This window comes from Xiphias gladius, chromosome 11 (assembly GCF_016859285.1).
Source record: "Xiphias gladius isolate SHS-SW01 ecotype Sanya breed wild chromosome 11, ASM1685928v1, whole genome shotgun sequence".
Taxonomy (NCBI): Eukaryota; Metazoa; Chordata; class Actinopteri; order Istiophoriformes; family Xiphiidae; genus Xiphias; species Xiphias gladius.
The window spans coordinates 7,529,378-7,554,356 of NC_053410.1; the positions used below are offsets into that span (position 1 = coordinate 7,529,378).

The 24,979-nt window shown below is 38.2% G+C and overlaps 1 protein-coding gene across 2 annotated transcripts in view; it reads left to right on the top strand.

Moving 5' to 3' along the window:
• The window catches only part of kcnh1a (potassium voltage-gated channel, subfamily H (eag-related), member 1a), a 43,930-nt gene that overhangs the window by 5,496 nt on the left and 13,455 nt on the right, over window positions 1–24,979 (top strand). For both annotated transcript variants that reach the window (XM_040139316.1, XM_040139317.1), the window contains 8 exons: window positions 1,459–1,582; window positions 6,635–6,741; window positions 7,172–7,300; window positions 9,577–9,695; window positions 10,082–10,474; window positions 17,705–17,862; window positions 20,145–20,416; window positions 24,750–24,949. In XM_040139316.1, coding sequence (XP_039995250.1) covers window positions 1,459–1,582; window positions 6,635–6,741; window positions 7,172–7,300; window positions 9,577–9,695; window positions 10,082–10,474; window positions 17,705–17,862; window positions 20,145–20,416; window positions 24,750–24,949 — 1,502 coding nt within the window. The remainder of the gene's footprint in view (window positions 1–1,458; window positions 1,583–6,634; window positions 6,742–7,171; window positions 7,301–9,576; window positions 9,696–10,081; window positions 10,475–17,704; window positions 17,863–20,144; window positions 20,417–24,749; window positions 24,950–24,979) is intronic.

A 24,979-nucleotide genomic window follows, 5' to 3' on the forward strand; every position in this document is an offset into this window, starting at 1 on the left:
ATTGTCATAAAATTATGATTTTAATAGTTCAAAATATGACACTTATTTATTTCTTACAAATTAAAGGCAAAAATGTATGCCCTGTTTTCATGTTCAAATCATATTCATAATCAGCTCAACAATCGTAATGTGCTGCATGTCCCTGCCCTCAGTTTGATTCGGACAGGAATTTGAAACAAACGTGTGTATAGCGATTTGTTTTTTGTTAAAATGAAAAATACCAGCGTTATCCCTTAATCTCATATATGATGATGTGAGGACCATTTCGGGTTTGAGCAGTGACACTGAGTAACAGTATGTGAATGTTAATTACAAAATCACTAAGGTTTAGAAATAGGATGCAAGCAAAGTAGGCCATTAAAATGCACATGCAACTCAGTGATTACTTATTAACATTATAACCATGAATAAGTTTTGCTTGGAGGCCTTGCTAACATTTGAATAAGCAAAATACACCATATGAGAATTAATGCGCTCTCTGTTTTCCATGACATTTAAAAATCATTGACAGCAGATATTAATATTTGTAGACTGTATTTGCCAGTAAGGAAAGCTTAATCATAACAAGCACTATCTGTAAATTGGACCATTTAATGACAAACACAACTAAAACACCCTCTAAACACCTCTGAAACAGCTAACGAGGCCCGTTACATACTCTACATACTCTACATACATACTCTACATAAGCAGCACACAAACAGGCAACACAAGCAGTGCAACTACTAATAAAAAAGTTGAGGAAGCTGATATTTAGATGCTTTTTTTACACAAGCAAAGAGTTTGTTTTTGGTCTACATTTGTGTCTACGCGCCCTGTGTGGAGTGTGTAATGGGCTTTAGACCCATCATGGACACTAATGAAAATCTTGTAAGTGTTTGTTAGCTCTCCAAGGCGTGGTTACTCAGTCTTTTGAATGATAGGGGAAACATTACAAGCCGAACGCACACTTTTCAACAAGACAAACCTGTTTCAAAAAACATTTTAAATAAACACAAACAGCATTGAAGGGACATAAAATCAGAGTCCGGGTTTTGTAGCCACGGTGTGGGGAAAACCGCCATCATATCGTCACTGAATAAGTCACTGAACATCTATTAATCTATTAAGTATCAGCATGTGCAATTTTCATGTCCACAAACAATGTTATTGAAGATGACACTTTCTATTTCTCTGAACAACAATATTTGCTTTATCTAAAAAAAAAAAAAATCACTTTCAACTATACTTTTGTACTAACATTTGCTTTGGAGTTGTGGCCTGTCATTCTTGGAATAACTGTTACTTCTCTGAAAAAAAATGTAAGTTGTAGTTCCACCAAATCCTCCTCTCTGATTTGTTTCAGATGTAATAGGGCTTAAACTTTTCCCAAACCAAACTATAAGTATTTGTATATTGTTGTTTTTTTAACTGTAACCTTTTTGTTTGCCTTTTTCTTTCCTGTTGACTTACAAACAGATACCAACTTTGTGCTGGGAAATGCCCAGATAGTGGACTGGCCCATCGTCTACAGCAATGATGGTTTCTGCAAGTTGTCAGGGTACCACAGAGCAGAGGTGATGCAGAAAAGCAGCACCTGCAGGTAGGCAAGAGGATCTCTGTGTCTTAGGGTAGATGTGCTACAATGTTCAAGTGCTAAAATATATTCACATGTTTAAGTTTAGTGATTAAACAAACTCAGTAATGAGAGATCATATAAAACATAGCTTCTTTTGTTTACTTAGTCCAGATTACAAACATATGTACCAATATATAATTAGTTATTGTTTTGGCAGAAATCTTAAATTTTCTTTTGACAGATAGTTTGTAGTATTAGATGAACAAGATTAGCCAATGACGTTGCAAGAACTTGTTATGGCTACAGCTGTCTTGCTAGTGTGGATGACCGTCATGTGGACTGGCAAAGCTAAAGTAATCACGCTGTTGTTGCGGATACACTACAGTCAGAGAAAGGATGCATTTCTTTACAAGGTTTGTTTTAATTTCGTAAGTGCCAGCAGTAAACATTTGTGTGGAGCTCTCACTTAGATCCTTGCATATATAGACATGGAAAGTTGCATTGCCTGTAAGCACTATGCTAGAGGGTTTGTAGTGGCTCGACATTATCTAATATGAAAATACAATGAGTTTATTTTTCTAGTTGTGCTACTGTAGGAGCCATTGTCAATTCTGTGGAGCCATTCAGGTTTATTTGTATTTACACCTCCTACCACCAAGCAGAGCATCCTTATCTTGAGGTAACTGGTAAATAGGCTTATTTAAGGAGGATAATGTAATCCATGTTTGATTCTTTTGCGTAATTCTTTATTAATTAGCAGGATGAGAGGACATCTTAATACAGGAGCAGTATAGAAAAAACATTTTAACTATTTAAATGAAATACTGTGATTTGCATCTGGACAGGGGCATCAGCTGCAGTAAAGGGGTCAGTGAATCAGTGTTGTTTAAGTGTGGCTAAGAAGAGTCTTAGTCTTAGGGCTGCAGTTAATGATTATTTTCGTTATTGTTTAATCCGTCGATTATGTTCCCGATTAATTGATCAGTCTATAAAATGTCAGAAAATTGTGAAAAATATCCATCGTAATTTCCTAAAGCCCATGGTAATGTTTTGTCCAATATCTTGTTTTGCCTGACAAACAGTCCAAAACCTGAAGATGTTTAGTTTACTATCCTAGCAGACTGAAGAAACCAGAAAATAGCTACACCTCAGAAGCTGAAAACAATGAATCTTAATATATATATATATATATATATAATATATCATTTTATTTTTTTTTTAAATTACTCAAAGTGATTAATCAGTTATTACAAAGGTTGGCAGATAACCTTCTGTTGATCCACTAATTGATGAATAGACTAATCGTTGCAGCTGTGAGTATAATGTTAACCATTTTCATCATCTCAGTTAAGTGTGTCAGCATGCTAATATCTTCTTATTGGCTTTTTAACAGAAAGTACAGCTGAGACTGATCCGGTACAAATTGGGACAAACTGACATTTCGATGATGGCACCAGATAAAAGTCAAGGGATCACCAAAGTTATTACAATTCATCCTGAAATTTCATGACAGTCCAATGGTTGGTCAAAGATTTCAGTCAATAACACAAATGTCAACATCATTGTGGTACTAGAGGATAGGTCAGGGGATCACCAAAGTCACCAGCTTCATCCTCTGTACAGAATTTCATGGCAATCCGTCCAACAGTGGTGGACCGACCACCTGGGGGACTAATGGCTAAAAGGCTGAGATATGATAAATCCACCAAGCTTTTGATTTATAGTTAAAATCACAATGTATACTGCTAGCTTGAAGTGAATGAGAATAACAGTCCCATTAGAATTAATGTGATATTCCCCATAGTTAGTCAAGTTTTTCTCTTTGCAAAGCCAGAAACCAGATCACTAAGACATAAATCTGTGATGTAATCAGGTTGTAAAAACTGAAACTGCTTCCACATCTCTTGATCGTAACGGTAAAACTGTGGAAATAGTCTCCTCAGGGTGCTCTCTCTCTAAACTGTTTGCATAAAGGAATAAAAGGAATTCTTCAAATTGGTATTATTCCTATTTGAGTGAACAATTTTAGGACTTGTGTTTATTTTGACTGTAATAAGCATGTCAGTAACCACTATGTTAATAGTATCACATGAAAACAGTTGGTGCTGCCAGATCAGAAAAACCGTGGGAGATGTTGTTTGTCACAGCCAGCACTGCGGCTATTACTGATTTAGACCTTCAGGTCCCTAAACATAAGCTTCAAAACACTTGCCAATGCAAATAGAGGAGAGTGTGTGACGATTTGTTTAAGGTTTATTTTTAGGTCTCTAGATAGAGTGGAGTCTTGTCTTTGTAAGAGGAAGTAAAACAGACCTAAAAATCTTCTAATTGTATCTTTTTGTATGAATGTAAATGTATGTAAAATTTGTGTATGTAAATAATTTATGTGCAGTTGGTTTTATATATATAAATACTACTATGAATTTCGGAAAATTACTTCCAATAAAGTACTACATAAGATGATCAGATTCTGAAGCTGACGTTTCTCCGCATTGATCTGTTTGCTCTCTGCTGGTGAAAGTGAGTGTCCTGCAGCAATCTCAGATACTGTAAGATCAGCTCGTGTATCGTTTCCCTCTGTGTAGTTTAAGGTTGAACCGTCACGAACTCCTATGGCAGTGGCAAAGAGCCGTGTGCATTCATAGGAGCGGCAGCTGCCTTTCCCGCTCCTCGCTGCTGCCATTGACCTCTTAACATTATAGTGAAAAAAAATAACTCTTGCCTCGTGATTATACTGTATGCGGTGCATTGCGATGGCTCTGCATGTGTGTCCATAGTTTACCGAGCATGTGGGTGCAGACAGTTGCTCCTGGATGAAAAAACTAATTAGCCTACTTGTGTTTCTGAATTTCAAGAGCTGTACAATAACCAATTGACCTAATATCACGACCAGACAAAAATGATAGCCTATTAATTTGGCAAATATCAGCCTTAAGGCATATTGACATTACCGCGGAAAAGCAAAGAGTTTTGTTTTTCTGCGTTGGTCGGTGCAGTATTTACCACCTATTAACTCCAGAGCACCACTTTAGCAACAGCGGTAATGTCCCCAGCAACAAAACAACATTTTCAACAGACTAAAGAGGTTTAGGCTGAAGAGTTTTACACCTGCCTTTCTGACAATATTCTGTATAATTATAATAAATTTGGCATTAAAGGTCGCTGGGGGGGGTCAATATCCTTACCATTCAAACACGAACAAGCTATATGAGTTGGCAATGTCAGTCAGACAGTTGGTCCACTACACAGAAATACCTCAACAACTACTGGATGGATTGTCATGAAAGTGGGCACAGATATTCGTGTTCCCCTGAAGATGAATCATTATAACTTTGGTGATCCCTTAACTTTTCATCCAGCACCATCATCAAGTCAAAATTTTAATTTGTCCGATACTTTGGTTTATGACCAAATACATGCAAAACTAATGATAATCACCTTCATATGTAGATACCGATGTTGGCATTTAGCTTAAAGCCTGTTACAGCCCCACAGAGCTACTAGCATGGCTGTAGACTCGTAGTCTTGTCTGAACTTAAAAAGTGCACTACACTGTCAGTATCTCCCTGAAACCTTTTCGTGTGTTAACTCCTTTTAAATGCAGCATTTTACTCTTTACATTCCTTCCATGTCACATTGACCGTCTTCGTTTCAAAATAACTTTTGGTTACTTTCAGGTGAAGGTTTATTTTGATATTATACGTCATTGGTAATGTTTTTAAATCTACCAAGCCGCTATATTTTAGAGCCTCTAAATATATATTATATGTATATATATTTCAGAGCCTTTGATAAAAAGTGGGTTAGTTGGTTCTTGATAGTTAGGTCTCACTACCTCCTTTCATTATTCTTCAAATAGTCCTGTATACCTTCAGTCATTTGGTGTTTCAGCTTCTTTTTTTTTTTTTGCAAGCTCATACCACGTTTTCTTTGCTTTGTTTATTTTTTCCAACAGTATTTGAACCATGTCTTACAGTACCAGTCACATGCAGGTTAATGCTGTCAAAAAAAAACAAAAAAAACTTCATGAGCCTGATTATGAGGCCATAAAAAATTCAGAGTGTGGATGTTTGATGTTTTTAAGGATGACTCCAACGTAAAATATATACAGATTTACACAGTGTTTGAGTTTAATAACTAAACCTCTTTTGCAATGGATGTGTGTGGATCAAAGATGTTATTTCCATCACAACTGCTCTTACTGTCTTCTGTGTCTCTTCAATTATGTATGTGTTTTTTTTTTTTTTTCTATAGTGGATTCTGTAAATATACAGTGACAAACCTGTGGGAATTTTTCATGCATGGCAAGAAAGTCATTTGAGGAATCGTTTTCAAGTATTTTTCTTTGAAGAAAGTCAAATTCCTCCTGGCTCAGAGAGAGAAGAAGAGAGAGGACATTCATCAGTGATATTACATCAAGCACTGGTCTGAAAAGTCTCTGCAGCGTCAGAATGTAGTCTCATTAAATTTAGCCTCCCTTTTGTATTTCATAACAAACTAAGTTATATTTAGGTCTTGCTGGAACATGCTGCTGCTGAGGGTGGCAGTACCAAGCAAAGTGAGATGAATGTCTCTGCAGCGTGGTTAAATGTGCTCATGGTTGCTTGACCCATCTTCAGATTTAATTTGTTTTTGAGAGGTACTTTGCATTGGGTCAATTAGACACCAGACTGCATTTATCATTTCTATGCTCTCAGGATACATTTCAACGAGTTTGATTTACTTCTGCTCTGTATTTAATGGAGCCTAATTCTGCAGTGTACCTCTCTAGAGGTCTCTGAGTTGCAGTCAGTGAAAAGGCTGATAAATGGAATAACATTTTGTTGTTTTTTTTTTGGTTAGAAAATATACATTTATATTTAAGAACATTTTTAAGGTTGAAGTTCAATATGTTGATGTAAAAAGGTCCTGTCAAAGCAGAGAACAGAACAAAATACAACAATCTAACGAGGCATTACTTGACAACTATTTCATTAAGATATTCACACAGTTTAGCCTTTCAGTACTATTAAGTGTAAGAATTAATATACCGCTGCCTATTAAATATTCAAATTATTTCCCTTTTGTGTTTTCCAGCTTCATGTACGGGGAGCTCACAGACAAGGACACGACGGAAAAAGTGCGACTAACATTCGAGAATTATGAGATGAACTCTTTTGAAATACTGATGTACAAGAAGAACAGTAAGTAGCAACGCCATATGTAAGGGAAGAGGAAAATATGATATTCTACTCTCTTGTCATGCAAATGTATTCAGAGCCTCTTTAACATACGGAGCCAAGTTCAAAGGCAGCCCAGAAAATTTCTATCTCTGTAGAAATGTGCTAATTGGTTGAGAGTTAGACCGGAGAAACCTTCCTCCGAGAAAGATGTGATGCTGTGTTTGTTTCCACGCACAGGTGTAACCAGAGACGTTATGGTGTAACCCTCCTCTGCTTGCAGGTGTTAGAGGATATCATGGAAAGTTTTGAAAGTCCACAACATTGCAGTTTCATTTTATACTATGCAATCAAGATTTCTGCTATATGTGCACTACTATTTGTATGACATTTCCTCTAAAAAATATGCGTATTTTGCAGCTAAACATATGTGTTGTTCACTTTATACTTTCAGGGACACCTGTTTGGTTTTTTGTGAAGATTGCTCCCATTCGAAATGAACAAGAGAAAGTGGTCCTGTTTCTTTGCACGTTCAGCGACATAACGGCCTTTAAACAGCCCATTGAAGACGATTCTTCCAAAGGTTAGAGTCAACAAATTTAATTTGTTCAACTTCGTACCCTCTTTCAAAAAGAATGCCTGTCTGAAGCTGCCAATGAAAGTTTATTCTACCTCGGAATGATTAAAATTGCAACGATACACTTACATCCCTGCTTGGGCATCACATGGCCCGACAACATCCATTTTCATTTTTTCACAATGCATGGGAGACGTGTGTGATCGAAAAACTTTTCATACAGAGATTATCGAATGACAGAGGCAGAGGTAACATTGCTCTGCCAGCGATCACCACTCGACCCTGTGCGTTGTGCATCTGCTCTGGCAAGTACCCACTCAGTCAATCCCACCATGATGGTTATCAGCACACAACACACAAAAATGATGCACTGGACCGTATAACTGTTAAAGACAGCCAAAGTAGAACACGAATTAGTGCAAGAGAGCAACTACAAACACGCAGTAGTGACAAAAAACAGGATGGGGAATTATCATGAACTTGAGATAGAAGTTCAGATTTCAGCATCAACAGGTAGCACTCTGCTAAAGGCGACAGTAAGGGCTTTAGCTTGGGCACTCTCTTACATGAGACGTGGCCTGCAGGCAACAATAACAGTGGGTTTGTGCTGCCTGAATAGAGAGTGGCTGTAGTTAGTCCTGTGAAGATTAAAAAAAAAAAATGTAGTAGCCAGCATTAGCTAGGTTGGGACTACATCCTCAACCGAAACATAACAGTCCTTTGTTCAAATGACATTTTTAAAATATTTGTGCAGCGTTCAGTAGCAAATGAAAAATTGATGTGGCGTTATACTACAGCAACAAAAGTATGGTGGAGTAGGTCGGGGTGGATGGATGCATCTGGCTGTCAACAGCCAACGTTTGTTTCTTGTAACCGTGAACATAGTCTTTCTTTAACTTCTCTTTAACCTACAATAACGGAATTTTCGGCCACTCAGCAGAAACAAGCTGTAAAAACAACATTAACCTATTACCACCTTTTAAGGTCCTAACTTGCTAACGGACAGTTGACCTTTTTACATACATGAACATACATTTTGTGCTGAAAACAGAGGCCTGCTGCAGCCGAAAACGACGCTGATGAGAGCAGTGGGAGTGAACTGCTGTAACTTGCCTAAACAAACCACAACCATAGGAGCAGCAGATAAGAAAACATTAATATGACTCGTTTTTGAAACAGTCCGACTGTTTGGTACCGTTTTCTAATAAGGCAAACCAAGTTCTAACTCAGTGGTTTAAAGGGGAACTACATTGATTTTTCACACCAAAGTCTGTTCTCAGGTCTTGGAGAGTAATTCTGCATGTTTGAAAGAAGCTGTATAAATCCTTTTGTGTGGCTACAGACGAAGCTGCACGAAGTCGGATAAATTGCCTTGAATGAGTCACTTGTCATTTGGAGCACCCGAATCTCTGACCAAACTGTCAGGTTGCATTGTCGGTAATGTAGGCGCCAGGTTTTCATAAGAAAGATTCTCTGGTTCTCCTGCATCACTTTTGATCTTGTTTAAACTGTCCATCTTTAGTCTGACTATGGTAAAGGAGTGCAATGATAAATCAGTTGAGTACTTTAATTAAGTGGGTAGTTAACGTTTGGTAATTGCCTCCGCCAAGGAGGATATGTATTCACCTGTGTCTGTTTGTTGGTTTATTTGTTTGTTTGTAAGCAGGATTACGCAAAAAAATACCAAACCAATTTGCACCGAACTTGGTGGAGGGATGGGGTCATGGGCCGAGGAAGATCTCTTTAAATTTCTTGGCAGATTTGGATCATTTACTATTAATTAGAATTTTTTTTCTGTGAAGTCTGGTGTATGTTGTTTGACATTGGCCATGGCAGAGGTGTGTGCTGTACTGAGTGCCATTCTAGTTCTTTATGGGTCAGTAATACAGAAAGATGAGTTTAATTCAGCAGGAGGATGAATTTAAGAGCTAGATAAAAAGACAAAAAAAAGTTATGGAATAGGATATATACTGGAATATAAAACCTAAATTGATTTTTCACACACTTTCTACATCACCACCTTGGCAACAGTGGTTACGTTATGCCTTTTCGAAGCAGTTGATGCCCTGCACGTCCAGGCAATAACCTCAGTTATCAGGTGCTGAGCGATTGTTCAATACTGAAAAAAAGCATTTTCAGACCCTGATTCTGGGAGTCTTTTAACAGTTCCCACAAGTTCGGAAAGCACGCTATAGCCCCAGAAAAATATACAGTACCAGGAAACATCTTGAAATCATCACGTTATAGATTGTACATATACTGTATGTGTTTATGATCCTCAGGTTGGGGAAAGTTTGCCCGACTTACTCGAGCTCTAACAAGCAGTAGAGGGGTGTTACAACAACTGCAGCCCACAGTTCACAAAGGAGAGAACGTCCACAAGCACTCCCGCTTAGCTGAGGTACGGACGATACAGGTGGTTGTACTTCACTGAGTTTATCCAGTAAAAAGAATTTCAAATGTGTCACATTCCGTCTAAATGATTATGTTAATTATCAGTTTGCTGTGAGAGGCTTTTTTTCCCCCACGGATTTAAGATGCTGTATAAATGTTATTTTTTTCTAGCTAAAACATTAACAGAAAACACAAGTACTGTATTCTAGAGAATAAACAGTAGAAGCACAGAAATTGTGAACAGAGCTCCTAAGACTTACACAGCATCTCTCACGAGCAGGTGAGCTCTAGTCATCGTCTCAACGACATAATTGAAACTCCAAGCTACAGTATTTTTGGCCTGTATTTATCTGTCTGTGTCCCTGATATTTTCCGTGACACGTTTTTCGGCAGGTACTGCAGCTCGGCTCAGATCTCCTACCTCAGTACAAGCAGGAGACCCCCAAAACCCCTCCTCACATCATCCTGCACTACTGCCTCTTCAAGACCACATGGGACTGGGTCATCCTCATCCTCACCTTCTACACAGCCATCATGGTGCCCTACAACGTCTCCTTCAAGACGAAGCAGAACAACGTGACGTGGCTGGTGGTGGACAGTATCGTGGACGTCATCTTCTTGGTGGATATCGTTTTAAACTTCCACACCACGTTCGTTGGACCCGCCGGTGAGGTCATCTCAGACCCCAAGCTGATTCGAATGAACTACCTGAAGACCTGGTTTGTTATTGACCTGCTGTCCTGCCTGCCGTACGACGTCATCAACGCCTTCGAGAATGTGGATGAGGTGAGTGCGGCGGTTCTGTGTGTTTGCGAGGACATCGCACATAGAGCTCTAACCATTAGTCGATCGAAAGGAAATTAATCAGTAACTATTTTGATAATCTGTTCATCAATTTAATCACATTTCAAGCCTTCATGATGAACATCTGCTAATACCAGCTTTTATAGGATGTCACAATTTGCTGTTTTTCTTTTTCTTAGATGATTGAAAATCAAATACTTTTGGGTTTTAGATTATTGTTTGGATAAAACAAGCAAAGTGAATATGTCCGTTTCAGATCTAGGAAATCGTGACAGGCATTTTTCGCAGTTTTCTTACATTTTATATAACAAAATTATTAATCGAGATAATAATCGATAATAGATTATTTGATGATTGTAAGAGCTGAAATGACATTAAATCAACTAATATATATAAAATATATATAAAGTTTATTTATATATATATTGCTATATGGTTTTGAATGAAAATAGTCATTGGTCACAGCACTTACTGCACACTCATGACGTTTTCAAAGGATTTGTTTAGTCATAATCATTTCTGACCGACAAGTAACCACTCAACAGGTATTGGTTAGTGAACTACTGGAGGCAGAAATAATTATTTTGTTTTTATGTATTTAAAAAAAGTACATAATGAAAGTAACATCCGTCAATATATTGCTCTTGGATTTATTCAACTCAAATATCAATATCAGTATTAGCTTCAAAAGCCCAGTACTGGTGTGGCAAATAGCGGTTGTTTTTTATAATCATAGTAAAAAATGGTTTTATCTTACTTCTAACAAACTGGAAAATTTGTACTTTTGCTCTGTCTGCTCAGCTTTTTTTTTTTTTTTAAAGCTTTTCTAAATTGAATTAAAGTCGTAGAGGCAATAAATTCTAAGGTGACAGACAGAGTATTAGGCTTCCATGCAGGCACTCGACCACATTTAATAATCACTGTAGCCTACATCAGATCCTGATGTAGGCTACATCCTTCACTAGATCCCTCACTGGTTGTTGTTTTGCATAGTGACAGTGAAAACATGAGTTTGAATGAGCCGCATAATAATATGTTTGTTTGTGAATTTATACATGTTCAACTATAATGAGAAGTGTTGCTGGAGAACCGTCACAGGATCTTGAGATAATTGGCACATTTTAATTGGGGAAGGAGCGTTACATTATTAAACTGAGGCACTCTTCAATTCTCCACTGTATCACTGATGCCCTAAAACCATTAACACCTAATGACAGCTGACAAAAGCACTAAATCACTGGAGTATGTGCTGTGATTCAAACTAAGGTGTTTTATTTTACCAAACAAGCATTTTGAGTTGGACACTTTTAACAGCTTGACCATCTACTTATGTATGTGAATAAATTAGACTGTGTGCTGGTGTTTGAAGGTTTATTGAAAGTCTGTCTGTCTCTTTGGCCAGTCCTCAGTTTTCTTTTACACAGTGGAAGAAAAACAGCTTGTTTTTGGTGGTTCTGTTATTACATAATATTGCTTAGCTGCATTTATTTCATTGATGGGAACCAAAAACTATAAAGAGCGCGCATGTGTGTGTGTGTGTGTGTGTGTGTGTGTGTGTGTGTGTGTGTGTGTGTGTGTGTGTGTGTGTGTGTTTGCTGATGAAATCTATATTGAAAATATCTTAACAGTGCAGACGCAGCTTCTAAATCTGTTCCAAATCCAAGTCTTCTGGAGATCGCTGTTTTGTTTTTTGTTTTTTCTTCCGACACACAAACACACACATTGATTATATGGAGCGTCTGGGTCCTGCACTTGCCGGTTTTCATTATAACAATGCATCATTGTGTGTGTTTGTGTGTGTGCTCGTGTGTGCTTAAATATGACACGTCTCTTGATATGTGTGTGTGTTGTTGTGGCGACGTGGCTGTGTAAAATGCTGTGATAGCATTTAATGGAGCAGTGTGTCACACGTTGGCTCTCGGGCTGTCGGGTAGCACGTACAGTGTGAGGTAGTATGAAATGTTGTGATAATGCTTTAAAAAAGAAGCTTGTTAAAGGGCAGCGAGCACTGAGTTGTATTTGCAGGTCCAGCATTTTGGCCCTTTCTAGTCTTTCAACGCTTCAGCATCCGAAACGCTGACGAGTTCAAGTGGCTGGAGCCAAAGCACACAGGGGTCAGCAGAAGGGAAACCCAATAGCCTTTTGTGATTTAAAGATTAATGTTGGTGTTATTTGATCTTTTTAGCATTGTCACGGAAAAAAAAATCAAAACCAGAAATGAATTTAATAACACCAAATATTGCCTGTATAGCTTATGTTTGGTGTGGTACAAAAACTGTTAAAAGCACAAGAATGAAATCTGAAATTGGTTAATTAATTGGCAACAATTTAGATAAACGATTTCCTTAGCCTTGTTTGAGAGTAAACTGCACATCCTTTGACTGTTGGTTGGACAAAACAAACCATTTAAAGATTTAAATTTCAGCTCATGGAAACTGTCGTGGATTTTTACTCTTCTGTTTTTTCTGTTTTTGTGTAAACCAAATGATTTTTTTACTTAGAATTCCTATGGAGTTTTCTTTAAACAAATGAAAGTTACGTTTACATCAAGTGTTACTCACCCAAAAGCATCTTGTGTATCCTTGAGGATTAACAAACATAACGAATGCATTTCCATTCTCATAAAACGTGCAAATCCGATTTTTTTTGTAACATTGAAACATGCATTGTTTACACCCATGTTTACTGGCATGCAGTCTTGTGTTACCACAACCAGCAGATCAGTTGAATTGTTTAAAACCATTGGCAAGTATGTGTAGTGCATGTGCATCGTTTTACACGACCCAAACAAAACATAGAAAAACTGTTCTGGTTATCTGTAACAAAGAAAGTAATGGGCAGATTAATTGATAATGAAAATCATGGTTTGTTACAGCCCACACAATTTAGGTAATTAACAAATGCCTAATCAGTTATCAAAGTGGTTGATTAATTTTCCAGATCAAGAATTCATTGGTTCGCAAAGCTTTGTGTGACGTTTTCCACTATTTTCTTACATTTATCAACTTAACAGTAATCAATTAATTGAAAAAAGAGTCAGCAATAGTGAAAATAATTGTTAGTTGGAACCATCCACTTTACAGTACAGCTTCATACTTTTGCTTTATATTTACTGTGAGGTTCAAGTGTACATTTAGGCTATGATACGGTTACCCAAACATGGCCTGTAAGCCGACATCAAAGCTGTGACGGTCCACCTCCAGCATCGTCTTCCAGTGTGTCTCTGCAACAACTCAGTGACTCCAATTTGCTCCAAATTGCTTTGAGGCAATCCATTGCAAGGGTAAATGAGGGCTAGTAAACAATTGCCCATGTTATTAAACTGGCAGCAAAACATCTTGCTGCTGCTACGGACCTTAACGACTGACATGAATAACTTTGATGGCTGTTTTCCCCAACAGGTTTCCAAATAGGGAAGGAAAGATCGTTAACACGGAGCAGCTCTCAAGGTTATTCTTGGCAATCTTAAAGTGCTATACGTCACCTTGAGACTGACTGAAACTCATAGCCATTGTGTCAATTCAGTTTCTAAGGACTGATAACCCAAAACAACAACAGATGAACTACTTTGTGTCGTCGTCCAAGTGTTTCAGCAAAACGCTGAGCTTTCAGTGCATGCTTTGGTCTTAACTGCACATGCTTTACAAACACAGAGAAGGTTGCTTTTATGTTTCATTTTATTTTAAAACCTTTATTGAATATTGATTTTTCTCATGTGTTTATTCATCGCTTACCACTGATCAAGTGTCTTCTCTCTTATTTGTGCTTCGTTTTTGTTTTTCTTCTTTCACATCCCTCCGTTCTGTTTGCATGGCCCCCCTTCCTCTTCTGCCTGTGTTCATGCATGGGACGTGATGGGAAGAATTGGAACCACCGAGCTGTCACTCAAGTAGGCTTCAGTTTGATCAGAATATGATGATGAACAATTCTGTGTTTTTTTTTTTTTTGGTTTTTGGTTTTTTTTTAACCTGTAGACACACATGCACACTTGACAAACATGTCACATAAAATTTCCATCAGGCCCTAACAACAACATTTACACATGCTCCACATTTCCTGTGACATTTATTCTCGCACCAACATTTCAGCTGTAGTGCGCTATGAGAGTACGACAACAGAAGCATCAATGCATGAAATAAATTTCACAGAAAGCAAGTTAAGATTTGTGCTCCTTGTATTTTTTTTTTTTTTTTCCTGCTAAAGCTTTTCATTGCCAGGAGACAAACAACATCAGATTATGTTCTACAATTTGAGAATGGACAACAGTGTCATTAAATCTTCATGGGAGCTGATTCAGTCAGCAGTAACATCTGTTTTGTTACTAATAGATTGCAGCAATGTGACACAGTCAAAATGTCAAAATATAAGTCCTGGCATTGAAAATATGATTTTAATAAAGGGAGTTTTGAACACAGCGTGCTGTGTATTTCTACTAGCCACCATTGACAGCATATTTTCTTGATTCTCCTGTTTGGCTAACTAGGCCTAATTGGGTGTCAGAAGCTGAAATTCATGCCTTTTCATTTTGATGTTTTAAATTTGGACATTGTAGGACATGTCGAGCTTATAAAGCATGAAATAGTTACCACGAAGTTCTTGCACTCCAGAAAGACCTATAGACCGGTAACAGGGTTACAAATTACTTAACATTAAAAATCAACAGCATAAACAGTAAAAAGGCTGTATAAATTAGATATCAAGAGGAATTCAAAGTACTACAGAGAACATAACAGCAAAACGGACCAAAACAGGAATAGAGACATAGTTTAAGACTATCTGATAAAAGTGAGTTTTAAGAAGTGATTTTTAAGATGCTACAGCCTTAGCACCCTTTTGGATTTGTGGTTAGGAAAAGTAAAACTTTACATTTTGACGTTGATTTTTTTTATTTTATTTTTTTTTTGGTGCTTGCATAAACCTAAAATAATAAAAGTTTGCTAATAATATCTAACGGACTGAATGCTGTTCAGCCTTTGCTACTCTGACAAGATAGAATTTATTTTTCAAGAAACTTTTAAGAAGGTTAAAGGTTAACTTTAAAATACATGAAAATCTCCTTTCCAAACTCAGAGGTATTCGAAAATTGCAACACCTACTTCCACAGTAATTTGATAACAAATTAAACTGAATATTTGGATTGAAGGTTCATTTTTGACCTTAGAAACAGCAGCTGACTAAATGATCTTGTCAATGTACATTTAGTAGGTGGAATGTTTTTGTAAAACCAGAAAATTGTTGTTCTTTATTTTCATTTCTGTTTGCTTACTGATTAAAAAAATAAAATACACTGTCTTAGTTGATGAGTTAGAAGTGCCGGTATCTGTGAACTGGGCTAACTGTTTCCCTCTGTTTCCAGGTGTTATGCTAAGCTATGCTAATGCTGCTGGCTCTAGCTTCACATTTAGCTAAAAGGCATTGAAGAATATTTCCCAAAATTTCAAACTATTCTTTTAAAAAAATCTATTCACTGGTGAACTTTTGTCCCAACTTACTTTTGTAGAGTTTGCAGCAGAAATCTATAGCACAACTGCAATGATAATTAAATTGTTTTGAAACTCAGGTCTGTTAAGTGATCGTGGAGAAGCAGAGGTGTCTGGCAGGCAAGTAGATCAGATCAAGTGACAGCGTTGTACTCGTATTGCAGACCGCAGAACATTAGCAAAATCGATACTACTCCCAACACACACACACACACACACACACAGATGCACAGAATACCACCGAAGTGCAAAGCAGACTGATGGGATTGCAGTTGTCTGTGTGAATTACTGAGTGGGTCTTTTCAATGTACAGTTAAGCTGAGTAGACATTTAGTTGCTGCCCAGATGGCAAAATTATTCTGGGGAGTACTTGGGCCGCGTATTTGTGTTTCCTCAGGCTCAATGTATGCCCGGTTCCTCGGCCCAAGTCCGGCCCACATACAGCCTGACTGTCAGATGCTAGTTCCATATCTGGACCAATTCTGGCGTACGCACAGAAAATATTCCTTGCTGTTGGCCAGCACTGGAAGATAACAGCTAGAATCAGCCCAGGTGTGGAAGTATATGGCCTGGGCCGAGGATGCAGGCATATGTCGGGCGGAAGTTGTTAAATTTCATCACATTGCACAGGAATGTTTTTTAAATCAACTCAGTAAACGGCATTTTAACACTTTGAATCTTGTGTTTTTCCCTGTCTTTTATACATTCTATAAATGTATAAAATGTAAAGTATTTGCTTTACTTTCATAGCTTTCTGATGTAATGAGGCATAGATTTTTTTATATTTGAATATTTAATGTGGAAGTGAGACCTGGAGCAAACACAGGAGTAAATCACTCCATCATACTTTATGTTCTGAGTGGGTAAAATTGCTACTTTTATATGATAAAAATATTATTGAGAGTGAGGCAGATTCTTGTTATTTAACGGATGTAACCTTTTACTGAGGTTTGCTAAATCTGAAGTTATAGATGAATTATATATAGTAAACAACAAAAACAACCCCACGTATCATATTTCTTGTACAGTGTATATCAATCCCAATAGGAAACTGCAAAACAAAAAAAGCAAAAGGACACAGAATAATAAAAATATTCATATTAATAACAAAAAGTAGGACCATACTCTAAATATATACAGCAATAGTGTATTAGGCTACACTTTACTTCAACACTCCCTACTTCGCATTTGTAAGTGGTACATAGACATTAATAAATGGTTTATAACACAGTATAATGTAGTCGTAAGCAGATATAAGTGTTTATTAATGTATCTGTCAACAACTATAACTCCTGTGGGCACCCATAAGTGGTCGCTGGTGTATAAACGTAATGAATGATAAATTAGTAAAACACAGCTGTAATTGTACATAAAATATGTCTACAAAGGAGAATTTATAATTGCTGAAAAGTAATTGAATTAATAAGGATATATAAATGTCCTCATAGCTGTATACAACTACATTATAGTTTGTAAAGGTTAATATAGTGCTTATAAATGCTAAATAGGGGGTCTTAAAGTAACGTCCGGCCATTTTATTAGAGCGGCACTATCTTGGTGTTATTATTATCACTTTCAGGTGTTTTACTTTAAATCACAAACTTAAAGCAAAACTTCAAGTATTTAACTAAAATAAATAAAAAATGTTTTGCCTTCTATAAATATTGTTACTGATGTCTACCTCTCTTTCTGTTTTTCTCCTCTTTCTTTTTTTTTTTTTTTTTTTTTTTAGGGGATCAGCAGTCTGTTCAGCTCACTTAAGGTGGTCCGGCTTCTCCGTCTGGGTCGGGTTGCCCGTAAGCTGGATCACTACATCGAGTACGGAGCGGCTGTACTGGTCCTGCTGGTGTGTGTTTTTGGACTGGCTGCCCACTGGCTGGCCTGCATTTGGTATGTTCATGACATTTACTGTTTATTTATTCATTATTTCCTTTCACTTGGTAACTTTCCAACAACTCACCAACTGAAACATTCTCCACCTATTCGCACCACTTTTCCCATTCTTGCATACAAGTGTAATAAATTATATACAGAATACGTATCCCAATCAGGATTTCTCATTCGCAGTCATACAATTGTTAAAAAAGGAATAAAAACAGAAAAGCATCTGACAATGTAGGTTGGAGTTACAGTACTTGTGCATCTAAATTACATAACACATTCTGCTAGACTGCTATGTTCTGCCATCACTGCGATACATTAATAGCAGAGCCAGGTAATGTAATGAGGCCGTTGATGGAGCAAATTAATGCATTAATTAGAAGCTATTTTTTGTCAACATACTTGTTTTCACGCATTAAAATTGTATGTTTTTTGCATCATAAAGCCAGAAAGAGTTTTAGTGGTTTCAAGAGAATTAGTTTTTCCTAATTAATATGCAAATTTATGGAGCAAGGGCCTCCAAAGTCTAATCAGATCAGCTACTCTACAGGGGGCGTGTGTGGTGGAAGCATTAACTTTACATCATGTGTTGTGCTTGATGCTTATGAGAATGTCTGAACACACACACACACACACACACACACACACACACAGTGTGTCGCAGATGCCATCACGACAACTGAATGTCCTGCAAACATAAAGATATGGAAAATATGTTGTATAGTTTTTTGTAGTTTTTCCTTCTCAGATTTCCTTTCATGTTTATATAATGAAGTATTCCCAGTTCTACAAAATAGCCATTTACAGTATACACATACTCACAAACACTTGACCCATCTGTAATAGCATTACAAGACATCTTCCAGTAATATATTCATAATCAAAAGGAGACATCAACTATGACATTATATCCATTATTATATCTGCAAAATTTCAAATAACGTATGTTAATATGCAAGATTTCAAATATGTTATACTTCTGGTTCACAAACTGGGAGCCAGGACCCCACAAGAGCCTCTAACCAGTATCATAGACCATGTATATTGGCCCAGGCAGTATAATCAAAATTGAATGAATGAAGCTGGTGTTGATCCAAAACCACACTCATGTACCAATAAAAAAAAATAAAAAACTCCTTTATCGCTTCCCTCAGTGTGGTTTCTGTGGTTGCCATGGTCACGCGCCAAGTTCTGCTGTTGACTTGAGAAAAGTTGGACCATCATCAACTCAGACAACTGCAGCAAATAGCCATGCCCGCTCACCACAGCAGCAGCCTCCCTTTAACCTTGCCACTGCCATTGTGTTTACATTGGAAACAATGGAGGTGGCTGTCGTATTAGATACTCACCAGGGTAATAATAAGAAAATCAAAATCCTTTTATACAAAATTTTGTTAATTTTTGGATTTTCTCTCATTTTTTTCTTTTCTCTTGTGAAATACTGTCGAATTTTACCTCATCAGGCCTCTAAAAATGATTCAAACAAAACAGTGTGGTGAGGGGGAAAACTGCTTACAGTTGAGAGACATAAATCCTGTCATGAGGGGTCAGAAGCAAAAAAGGCTGGACTGCTGCATTTCACAGCAGATATTTTTGGTTTTTGCTGTATCACCAGAGTCACAAAATTTGTATTCTGAAGGCTTTTTTTTCCATTTCCAAAGTTTTCTCCTAGGAGCTAACTCAGAGGTTTCATAAATAACCAACCTCTTTTTTTGTCTGGAAATAATTACACAAACAATTTAGGAGAAAAGAAAGGGAAAAAAAAAAAACCCCAAAAACAAACGGACCGACCTTTCCTCTAGCGCCACCATCAGTTCAAAGTTTTCACTTATCCTGTGAAATACCAATCAACACTTACTGGTGCCCAACTGGTGCCAGATTTTGTACAGACATTCATGGTTCCCAGAGGATGAATCCTACTGACTTTGGTGATCCTCTGACCTTCTGTCTCGCGGAATCATCAGGTCGAACTTTCATTTTGTCCGGTACTTTGATTTATGACCAAACACCTACAAAGCTAATGACTTTCCCACCAGCCATGTTAGCATCCTGACGCAGCATTTAAGTCGTGAGTTACTTGTGAGTAAAGACTCATAAAGCTACTAGCATGGTTGTAGACTCTTAGTCTTGATTTAAACTTACAAAGTGTGCCGCACAGTTTCAGCTCCTCACTACAACTGCTGTGATAAACAACTGTGCTGATAAATTCATCTCTTTAACAGAAATACAATTAGTGGCCTAGTAGTGTGAAAACGCAGTGTCTAATACGTAACTGCTTGTTTACACTCCAGGTACAGTATCGGTGATTACGAAGTTATTGATGAAGAGACCAACATCGTCCGCATGGACAGCTGGCTCTACATCCTGGCTGAGACGGTGGGCACGCCGTACCGCTTCAACGCCAGCGGCTCGGGGAAGTGGGAGGGCGGGCCGAACAAGGACTCTGTCTACATCACCTCCCTGTACTTCACCATGACCAGCTTGACGAGCATCGGCTTCGGGAACATCGCCCCGACGACAGACGGAGAGAAAATCTTTGCCGTGGCCATGATGATGATTGGATGTGAGTGCAGGCGTAATTGCTTCACTATAATTTAGCAAATGCATGATACATGAGAAGTTTAACTGTGCTCTTTAAAACCACAGTTCACTGAGGTAGGTGAATAAATGAATTATGGATAGAGCCATTGAAGACCAGAAAATAGAACTCGATTAGCTGAGCAGTTTTTCTAACCCTTCTGTTACCTAGAATAATTTGCCTAGGTTGAATATAATTCAGTGCCAGTACAACCGACTGCAGTTTTTATTTAATGTACACTATCATGGGCCTGTGGTCTCAACAGTGCAACAGCATTCAGGCTCAAAGCACAGGTGCTTCTTGGGCACTGTTTTATTAACATTTTCACCTGCAATGGTACACATTGTGAAAATACCATTTTAAAATGGGAGATTGGAATTTCAATACAGTATGTTTACATACTGAAACTAATTACTTTTTTTTTTTTAATGAGTACATAAAGAGGGGAATGTGAATGCGACTGCATTTTGATATGAGTTACATGTTGTGAATTTAAAAAGGGAAATGTATATGAGTCATAAATTGAAACAAAACAGACATCAAATACATTAATATCTGAAAACCATTGGTAAAACAGTATAAACAATGTCTATTTATGTTGCCTGCTGTGGTTAACCAACACACAGAATTAGCCAGTTTTGCTGTAGAAGTAAAAAACAATGACTAAATTATAGTTTAGGTGAGACACCTGCCTTCATTAACTAACAAAGCATCTATTTCTTTAAAAAGAAGGCACATTTTCACAGCATGCCCTTCTCTCCACATCTCAATATTAAACATTTATAAGGTATCTTCTGCTTGTGCATCTCATAATACATTGTACAGTGCGGTGCCATTATGTGTGACTGCACACGGAGAGCAACACCTTCTAGCAATAACCGACACTGCCAGATCCATTTAGCACAGCGCTCCCTCTGCAATCACTCCTCACCTCTGTTGTACTTTTTTCAGCCAAAATCACAACCCTGAGACGAAAGGATGATTGTACCCCCTTCCCTCTACCTTTTGGGTGTTCATGTTTACGACTGCGCTCTCGGGACACTCTCAGGGGAGCTGGCAACATCATCTGCCTTGGGTCTGGTTACATTTCTCATCGTGAGATACAAATCATCTTAACGCGTAAATATCTAAAAACCAGACAGCCTCAGGAGCATTCATTTGTAGATGCAATCTACTGTAGTCCATGGCTGTTGTCTATGAAATATGGATGCACGGATACTGTTCTATTTTTACCATCAGCACTGGATCGGTGCTGGCAGTAGAAGATCGCAGTGTGACGAGGGATTGGGGGATGGCATGGGGAAGGGGGGGGGCACTGTACATATGTCCTGTTTCTATAGCAACTGTTGGCCTGGGGCTTGAGTTTCTGACAACTGTCTTTTAAGTACCTTCAAACAAGCCAGCTGTTGGATGCCGAGCAACACTGCGACAAAGTTGCGCACGTCGGCGAGTAAAGAGCAATGTTGGGGACGAGATGAAGCTCCACTCCACAGGGACAGACTGAGTTTCCTTTGTTACAGCATTTTCTGCTTATCATAGAAGTGACAGTTGGCATCTCTGCTCAAGCTCGAAGTAGCAGTCATCCCAAAAGCTTGGCAACTTCAAAAGGAAGCGATCGTCAAATCATCTGAAATTTAATAGGCTCAGACCTTTTTAAAACCGTTCTTGGTCTGTTAATTTGCTGATTTTTGATGCCTGCAAATGTTGCCGCTCTGAGAATATGCAGCAAACAAGAACATATTCTTTGTGTTTAGGTGATAAAATCAGACAATACTGTAACGCTTGATAACGTAGTCGTACAAGTGAGCGATGGTGATGAAAGGATGAAAGTTGTGGTTATCCTCGCCTTTTGGGAGTTTTGAGCGCTTTTTAATTAGTATTATTCCCTGTGCAGATTTCAACACTTTGATTCAAGATTGTGCGCCGTGAAATAAACAAACACACACAAACGCATGCACAGGTTACTGTCGTCATCCGAGGATAATTGAAATGTGTGGCTGGCATGTTTCCTCTCCATCCCTTCTAGCAGGGCTAATTAGGGCTCCATTGCCAAGAGAACACTACTCACACAGAGCAGACATCTGATTGCTTTGATCCACACACATATGCCAGCTGTTGCACCAGTTCAACCACCCAACCATCTCAAAGATGCACTGCTATATTCTTTATTTTCCTTTTCTTTAACTCCTCTATCACATGACAAGCTAAGAAAAATATCCTTATTTAGAAGGACGGAGCTGCATGGGAATGGATGCGTACACACAACCACATACCCAATAAAGAGCTGTAATTATAGTTTTACCCTTGTGGCGGGAGTCTTGTAGATTGTATTTGGAGGCACAGACGAGTAGTAACTTCATTTCCGACGTGATTGATTTAAGCACTAACCACACAAAACAATATTAAGTCTTAAGGCACATTTGGTCTGATGCCTCATGTGATGTAGTGTATACAGTATAACAAGCACCAGTGTCATAAGGGAACATTTGGAAATTTTTGTGTACTAGCTTGGGAAATTTATGCCCTTCAAAACTCAGATGGAGCTAAGTCTATTTAAACCCAGTATAGGAGATTTTTATGTCCTTTAAACCTGGTCTTGGGGATTTTTGTCCTCCTAAACCGAGTTTTGGAGATTTTTATGTCCTTGTGAAGCCAGATTTAAGCCAGGCTCAGACTACAGGGATTTTTGATCCAGTTTAACCCCGATTCACCCCTCACGACAATCGGAGGAGAAATTTGGTTTTGCAGTGCATGCATGTTTGAGATTAAAGAGAAGAACATCTGTGAAGTTTATCCTTTTGTGTGTGATGCAGCCTGATTTAAAAATCGGTTACAATTTTAAAACTCCTGTAGTCTTAGCCCACCTTTAGGGGTTTTTCTTTTTAAACCCAACCATGGAATTTTCATGTCCTTGTAAACATAGTTTTGGAGGTTTTTACATCCTTGTAAACTTAATTTTGGAGATTTTCATGTCCTCGTAAACCAGGTATTTGATATTTTTGTGTGTTTGAAAATCCTGAAAATCCTTGGAGATGTTTTGTATTTATAGACACAGCATTAGAGATATTCGTGTTTAATTTTAAAATCTACTGCAGTGTGACCCTGGATTAACTCCCCCAGGGCTGTGGGAGTCAGCCCACCAACACCATCATCAAGTTCATGGACAACACAACTGTGGTTGGATTTATCTCAGGAGGAGACGAAACAGGGATGAAGTCCAAAGAATGGCAGCGTGGTGTTCAGAGAATAACCTCATCCTGAACTCCTCAAAAACAAAAGGAACCCATAATAGACTTCTGGAAAATAGCACAGACCCTGATCCATTATACATCAACAGGGACTGTGTGGAAAGAGTACACACATCCATAGAGAGTGTGCTGACGTACTGCATCTCTGCGTGGTACGCCAGCTGTGGACAGGAGAGCCCTTCAAAGGGTCATCAATACCTCCCAGAGAATCGTCGGCTGCTCACTGCCCTCTTTGGAGGACTTATTCAGTTCTCGCTGCCTCAGTAGAGCAGCCAACATACAGAAACACCCATTCCATCCTGGACGTCACCTGTTTGACCTGCTGCCCTCTGGTAAACGCCTCAGGTCCATCATATCACAACCAGACCGACAGAACAGCCTCTACCCCAGAGCCATACGAGAACTGAACACTGCCAACCAGTGACAATGACTGTATGAGACCTCTCTGACTATCTGCACTACATTAATACAGTTACATTCACAGAACACCCTTTTTTTAATCACTTTTCAACTGCATTTTTGTATGTACACATTCCAACTATGCAGTATCCTGAAGTCCAATCCCTCAGCTGCTTATCGTATCGTATTGTTTTATAATTTACAGTAAACATATACATTTAATATTTTATTGCACTTTAATTTAGTTTAGTTTGAACTCTTTTCTATTTAAAAAAAAAAAAACTGTTATCTGGATTTCACCATCCGGATTGCTACCCAATTTCATTGTACTCTGTGCAATGACACTAAAGGAATCTATCCATAATGAATCTTTCAAAACCCACAATGTGATCTGAGAAACAAGTACTTGAAAAATTAAACACAAATCATCGACCTTACAAGTGTTGTTGAAACATACACTGAATCCCTATAACAAGTGCCATGACCAGACCAGTCCAGTATCAGATCTATACATGGATGATTGTTTGCATTCTCACAGCACAAATTGCGACCTCTCATAGTGTTCATGTTCAAGGCCAACACATGCTCTTTTTTTTTGATGCTTCAGATTTTTTAAGTTCTACCAAAATTGAATATCTCCCCCTTTCATCTTCTCTTCTCTCTTTCCCCAGCCCTGCTTTACGCCACCATCTTTGGTAATGTGACAACCATCTTCCAGCAGATGTACGCCAACACGAACCGTTACCATGAGATGCTTAACAGCGTTAGGGACTTCCTCAAGCTCTACCAGGTTCCCAAGGGCTTGAGTGAAAGAGTTATGGACTACATTGCCTCCACCTGGTCCATGTCACGGGGTATAGACACTGAAAAGGTACGTCAGACTGCGTCACCTTTAATGGCT